Source organism: Octodon degus, unplaced genomic scaffold, assembly GCF_000260255.1.
Source record: "Octodon degus isolate 3935 unplaced genomic scaffold, OctDeg1.0 scaffold00112, whole genome shotgun sequence".
Classification (NCBI taxonomy): Eukaryota; Metazoa; Chordata; class Mammalia; order Rodentia; family Octodontidae; genus Octodon; species Octodon degus.
Genome location: NW_004524688.1, coordinates 8,457,949 through 8,465,256, shown reverse-complemented (window position 1 = coordinate 8,465,256; position 7,308 = coordinate 8,457,949). Strand labels below are relative to the sequence as shown.

Here is a 7,308-nt window from a genome sequence, read left to right as displayed (position 1 = left end):
GTACTTATGGCTTTAATTTCCAATGAAGTACTTTTGAGATTTCGCAAAGCCCAATTCAAAGTGTGCATTTACCTGAAAAGGTCTTGGATGTCAACTAAAATATCAACCAACTCAATGGATGAGTATGTTTGTTTGTTTTAATGTATTTGGTACAGGGTCTGACTATACAGCTTGGACTTGTACTGATTCTCCTGTTTTCAGCCTCCCCAGTGCTGGGATTACAGGTGTGTGCCACCACGCCCAGTCTTGGTGGCTGGCTCAGCGTGCCTGGGGAGGGGCTGGTGCTGCGTGTGGTGCCAGGGATCAAACCCTGGTCCCTGCGCTTGCCTAAGCAGGCACTCCGTCTGCTGAGCTATCTCAACCTCTCCGCTTCCCTCACCGCCTGCAGGACACACGAGCCTGCATTCACATGTCTGATACTGGTCCTCACACCAGCAGTGTGCTCCAAAGGACAGCAGGTACAGCTCGGCCAGATGCAGGACGGTGTGGGGGAGCTAATGCTCCCTCAGGCCATTGCCCCCACCCCATGGAGGACACCATGGAGAAACCACGCCACAGGGGTTGGTTTCAACCCCTCATTCTTCAATCTCCCTGAGTCGGCAGCCAGTCCTCAGGCTCCTTGAAGCCAGTGCCCCCCCGCACGGTGGGTAGCTTGGGTTACACCCCACAGCCTCCCAAAGCTGGAGCAGCTTCCAAAAACTCTCAAGTACACCTGGCAGCGTGGGACCCCGGTCCCTGCATCAGCTCCACCCTCAAGCCTGTCATGTGCAAGACACAGGACTGTGTGGATACCCCACGAACAAGGCCCACCCACATGTTCCCACCAGGCTGGGGCCCAGCATGGCCCATCAGCACAGTGTCCCCCTGTGCAGTGGCCACTACCCCGCCACCATCTCTGGGCAGAACAGCTTCAGGACACAGGCGCGGTCTCCTAGCTGCGGGAACTGTATTCCGGCTTCACATGCACAGTATCCTGATGACAGTGACAGTGTCTTGGGGTCCTCCAGCTGGGTTCCCCACCCCATACAAGGTCAGAAGATACAGGAGCATCCCAGCTGCCCCAGCTCTACTTTTAGCTGCCTGCATGGTACACCACACACAGCATACACATAGTATATACATGCACATGCCACATGCACACCACACACATGCACACATAGTACACGACGAACATGCACTCACCACATACACATCATGCTCCGATGCCACATACCACACAGATGTCACATCATGTACCACACAAGCATGCACACACCATACACCCACATGCCACATACACCACATACCACACAGACCTTCCCAACTGTTACCAGCCTCTTCTCTGTACTCCCCTGCAACCAGCTGCTCACGGAACCTTCTGTACAAACAAGGACACATCCCAAGCTGGGGTGTCTTGTACCCTCCTAGCCTCAGACACTGACTATAATGGAGTTGGAGGTGGCTCCAGAATTCTGAAACTTCCCCAGCCAAGGCTCATGTGTCTAAAGTCAGTAAACTTGGGTCCCTAAGCAGCACCTGGCATTCCGAGAGGGTTGCATGAGGGCGCCCACACAGAGCAGTGTGCACCCCAAATCCTGCTGGTTTCCTCACCCAGACACGTTTCTATACTTCAATGCGTCCCTAAGACCCAGGGGGAAGGTGAAGGCTAGCTCCCAGGGTCACAGGTCTCCCACACAGCTGCAGGACAGGAACAGAGAGGGCAGCACCCAGCTCTCCAGGAGGACCCCTGAGCCACCTGGCAGAGAACTCTTGGGAAGGGAGCTCAGATCAGGTGGCTCCTAATGCTGAAGGGGTTCTGCAGGGCAGGGGTCTTGAGGGCAGCAGCTTTGGGGGGACATGAAGAAGGGGGCGTTGGAGACAGGCAGGAGAGGACAGCAGGCCCATCAGGGAGAGTGGGAGTTGTGGAGAACTGTCACCTAAAGGCAAAGAATCCCATCTCAAACACATCCAAAGTCCACCTCATATAAGCCTGGCATTGCACACCAACCTGCAAGACACCACAGGCACCTTCTGCACCTGCCTCTTACTCATCCCAACTGTACTGGAAGCTGCCAGGGGTACACAGAGCAGAAAACCAGGGGCATCCAGACCCTCCTATCACGTGTAAAAGAGGAGCCAGAGATCCTATGGGGAGCCCTGCAGGGGGGAGTCAGGTCTCCAAGGAGACAGGCGTGCTTGTTCTGGGTAGGGGTGCAGGGTGGAAGGGGCCAGGCCACCAGCCTAGAGGGTCCTGTCAGGAGGGAGGATAGTGGGGTGGGGCCGGGGGTTGGGGGGGTTGGTGAGCGGACAGCAGGGAGCTTCCCTCTAAAGCAGTCAGGAAGGGACCCCAGCAGGGGGAGGAGCTTAGGCTCAGCCTAGGAGAAGGAAACAATCGAGGGGACGAAAGGTGGTACAGGTGGTCACAGTGACAGCTCTACAGCACTGTGAAACCCTGAGTGACACTGAAATGTACACTTGTACCTACTTTACTTCCAAAAATGATGGAACATGGCTGGCAGCGGGTGTGGGGGAGTGTGGGGGGGTATGTGTGTATGTGTGTGTGTATGTGTTTGTGTGTATGTGTGTGTTTCTCTTGTGTTTTCTGCACATTTTTCTGTTAACCTCAAACTATCCTAAAAAGAAAAATCACCAAAACAGAAATCTGCATGTGGATGTTTATTGCAGACTCACTGCCGACTGCCACACTTGGAGGGCTCCACAGCGTCTGACCTGCAACACGTGAATGGGTAAGTAAGCTCTGGTCCGTCCAGACAATGCAGTATCACTCAGCACAGAAAAAACCATGCTGTCACACCATGGAAATACATGGAGGAAAGTTAAGTGGGTACTGCCAAGCAGCCCAGCAGGAAGGGCTACCTGCAGTGTGATTCCAAGTACACCTCAAGCCACCCCGAGTCTAAAATCCAAAATGCCCCACATCCAAGACTTCCTGAGGGCCAACACAACCCCACTGGTGGAAAAGTCCACACCTGACTTTATATGATGGACACGTGGAAATACAGGTGTGCCACAGTGTGTGAAAGCGCCCCGGACATTGACTATAAGGGACGAACATGAAACAGAAATACACGGGTGGGGGAGATAGCTCAGCAGCTTAAGCACCTGTCTGGCAAGCACAAGTCTTGAGTTCGATTCCCAGTACTAAAAAAAAGAAATAAATAAATAAATATATTTTGTATTAGACGTGGAACCTGTTCCAAAGACATCTTACATATATATATATAACTATTCCAAAATTCCAAATCTGAAGTCCAAAATACTCTGGTCCTAAGCATTTCTGATAAAGGAGACTCAACTTTCATGAGACATTCTGGAAGATGAAACGAAATGATAAGAGACAGTCAGAAAAACAGTGGTCTGGGTATGGCGGTACACACCTACAATCCCCAGCTATGAGGGAGGCTGAGGCAGGGGATTGCAAGTTCAAGGCCAACCTATCTTAAATTTTATAAAACACTTCTATTAATGGCTAGAGATGTAGTTCGGTGCTCCCTGGTTCAACCCTCAGTACTGGGGGAAAAAAAAAGTTCAGTGGTTCCCAAGAGTTAGAAGAGAGGGACAGATGGACAGGCAAAGCGGATGTACAAAGTGAAGTCATTCTGTGTGCGACTACACTGGGGGACGCACGTCTTGTATTTGTCCAAACCTGCAAACCCAGCTCTTGTGTGTGTACCCTAGTACAAATCATGACTTCTGGGTGGCAGGGGCGCGTCTGGGTTGCAGACCTCCCAGGCTGGGAAGTGGCATGGCAGGGAGGAAACCGGGCACATGGAAGGCTGGGTCACACGTGCCATCTATGTCACTGCTGCTAACTCAAAGTCTTCTGGGAGGCTGAGCCAGGAGGATCGTGAGCTTGGGTCCCAGCCTGGACAACTTCACAACTTAATAATAAATTGAAAGGGCTAGGAGTACAACGGCCCTGGGTTTGATCCGATCCCTAATACCAAACCCACAAACACACAGAGCAAAGTCTTTGGGAAATATGACCTCCTTGGTTAGCAGAGTGGTAGGGGCGGCCGTGATTAAAGTCTTAAGAATTATTTTTTTAAATGAGACCATGAGCAAAAAGCTGGCCTCCAGGAGCAGCACAGGGTGGCACTTTGTACACGGAAGCAGGAATGGGCAGTTGCCAGAGGCATGCAACGGGCCTCAAGGCATGAAAGAGAACATCCGGTTCCCCGGCCCTGAGCCTAAGACGTCTGATGGCGACAGCCTCAGATTCACAGCCTGGATCCACAGACTCATGACCCTAGAACTCAGAGTGCAGGGACAGATGACTTCACAGTACTGTGTCAAGGGACAGAGACCCTTGGAGCACCATCTTTAACACTCCCAGGAGAGTGACAGAGGCACTAATGTGTTAACAATGAAAGAAACCTGTAGCATTGACAGAAAGCTGACTGTCTGATCTCTAGTAAGGACTCCGAGTTAACTGAACGCAGCATAGTGCACCCGTGACAAGTGTGACAAATCCTGAGAGAGGAGGGGGGACAGAGAAAAGCAGCCAAAGGTGCATCCTCAACAATATAAACCTCCGCGCAGTGCCTCGAGCGCTGGGCTCACCAGCACGCCGCGCTCAGTGAAGTTCCTAACGCCTTGCTTTTGTTGATAGAGAGGACAGCAGTGCCAGCTTGGCAGTTGGCATAAACAACACAGAGATGGAAGGAAGCCAAAATCCAGACTGTGCCTCAGCTTGAGCATAGATAAAATGAGTTCACGATCAATGATTTCGAAGGGCAGAAAGCAGAGATGCAAGGTTGGGGCACCTCACCTCGTGAACCCTGTGCTGTTTCAATACATCGGTGACCTCTAGTTTAGGGCAGACTTTTGCAAAACGGGGTTCTGTATAGTTGGAAAAGGAAGAACTACTTGGCTCATCCCCAACAAAAGAATGCGCTCGTAAAACAAAAAGCCCTCCGCAGAGAGTCGTTCTTTCCCATTAGTCTACAACTTAGCAAATCAGGACCCCTTTGAGGACCACGGTCTCCCAGCTTCCACAGTTCTCAGGGGAGAGATCCGGGAGCTGCAGCTGAGGCTGGCTTCAGGAGAGTTTTGAGGTGCCTGAAGTGCTGGGGCTGTCTGTCATGGAAAGATGGCAGAAACAGCTGGCACCCCACGTGGAGGGAGGAGATGGGACTGGGCCCCCGCCTGGGTTGGGCAGCAGTTCGCCTCTGGCACAGCACCCTTGGGAACAGGCCTGCCAGCTGCCTGGTGACTCTGACAGCTGCAGGTGCCTCGTTAACCACACAGGTTCCCTCAGTCCCGTAGCAGCCACTGCACACGCATGCTGGCCCCCAGGCAGCCAGAGCTTCACTAACTCATGGGGAAGTGGCTAGGCTGGGCTCTCTTCCAGCAAATATTTACAGGGGGTGAAATTTAAGACATTATTACTACCCAGAATTCATAGCCTGGGATGGGGTGGTTTAGACACTAGAACAGAATCCTCCTACATTTACAGACAAGCAGTCGCCAGGAAGCCAGGTATGAATCAGATAGTTAAGGAATGACATAACAGAGCCCAGGGTGCTGGTGCACACCTGGCTAGGGCAGGAGGATCTCAAGTTCAAGGCCAGCAATTTAGCAAGCACAGTTTTAAACAAAAGAAAAGAGCTGGTCATGAGTCAAACGTGGTGGCACAGGCCTGTAATCTCAGCATTCTGAAAGGCTGAGGCAGGAGGATCCCAACTTTGAGGCTAACATGGGCAATTTAGCAAGCCTTATCTCAAAAATGGCGGTGGGTGGGTGTGCTGGGGATGAGCAGCCATGGTGGTACAGAACTGTAATCCCAGCATTCTGGGAGGTTAATACAGGAGGATCACCAGCTCAGGTCGAGCCTAAGCGACTTAGTGAGACCTTGTCTCTAATTAAAAAACAAAAGACGCTGGGCACAGAGTTCGGTGTAAAGGTCCTCAGCTCCAGTGTCTTTTGAAATCATCTGTCCCCATGTGTAGTAGCTTCCTACAACTGTTCTAACACATGCGTGTGCTCCGAGACCACTACTCAGCATGACAAGGGAGAGGCAGGTGGTGGGGCACAAGGCGCTTGGATGCGTGAGTCAGGGGATGATGCTGGCAGCTGATTCTTCCCCTGGCCTTGTCCCTGGCTGCTCAGAAACAGCTCCTGTCCCCTACCACACAGCCAGTAGAAAATAATCATCTGCTCTGCCCTGGACATCCAGCAGGATAAGGTCTGCTAAACGCAAGCAGACACACAGAGGTGAGGATTCTTTTCCTCCTGCGGAGCATCTTCTGGGACACCCCTTGGAAGACGCTTGAACTGCTGCCCCCTCCTGGTGTCCTTCCGCCAACCCAAAGTACTCCTGTTTCTGGAGACCCTAGCCTTGCAGTTCAAGGGGAGCTATTAATTCTGTAGGGACCAGATCAGGATCCCGGTCCCAGAGCCACATGGTCTGGCAATGTTGGGTGCTCTTGGACCCACGATTGGGATAAGGCCCTGGGGGGGTCAATGTGCCTCGACCTCTCAATTGCATTTTGATGGGGAAGAGGGGAAGGAGCCACACACAGGGAAGGGAACAGACAGGCAGTTGGCACTGAACAGGAAGGGACCTGGTCCCAGTGCAAGCCCTGTGAATCAATTCCCACAGGGGAAAGGACCTTTGATACATGGCCTGACAGTCCAGGAGATGGGGCTGGCCCTGCTTAGCTAAGACTCGCCTCCTCCAACTGTCCAGCTGTCATTCTGATTACCAACCACTTCCTGGAAAACTTCAAAGCCCATACCTCCAGGAAGCAACCATCTGCTCTTTTGCCCTTGACCACATACAAGCATTCCATAATGCCCCCAAAGAGCTGATGAAGTTAGGCCAGGGAAGAGAAACTAAACTTGGAAATGAGTTTGGATTGGGACGCAGGAAGGAAGAAACCCAAAGCTAAGAGGGATACAGAGCCATCCAGGAACACAGCAACATCTGGTGCAAATCAGGTTAGAGACCTGAAGATTTTCACTAGCTCTACCAAAGTAGAAGCTAATGCACAAAACAAAACTCAAAACTGGAGGAAACCCATACTGACATTCCCAAACTAACACAACCGATTTGCTTAGAAAAAGAACAATCTTGCTGGTGAAAAATCCCGGCTCCAGGGCGAGACAAAGTAAAAACTTACAGATGTGTTGGTCCTCAGAACAGGCCTCGGGACTGGGCCGGCTCCAATCAAGGTACAAAGAGAAGATCGCAAACAGGCCCAGTGCTGAATTCCACATCTGCTGGTGATCAGTTTTCTACCTAATGGAGTAAATTCAAGTCCAGCCTGGGTAACCCAGTGATTAATGAGACCCTGTCTCAAAATT

General features: G+C 51.8%; 2 protein-coding genes across 6 annotated transcripts in view; one reads left to right on the top strand and one right to left on the bottom strand.

Annotated features, from left to right (window-relative positions):
- The window catches only part of Ccdc40 (coiled-coil domain containing 40), a 72,810-nt gene that overhangs the window by 6,145 nt on the left and 59,357 nt on the right, over positions 1 to 7,308 (top strand). The window contains exons 2-3 of the mRNA XM_023699248.1: positions 353 to 458; positions 2,665 to 2,726. Of these exons, the coding sequence (XP_023555016.1) occupies positions 353 to 458; positions 2,665 to 2,726 (168 nt within the window). The remainder of the gene's footprint in view (positions 1 to 352; positions 459 to 2,664; positions 2,727 to 7,308) is intronic.
- Tbc1d16 (TBC1 domain family member 16) overlaps positions 1 to 7,308 on the bottom strand; it is an 85,761-nt gene that overhangs the window by 76,304 nt on the left and 2,149 nt on the right. The gene's annotated exons all lie outside the window — the stretch shown is intronic.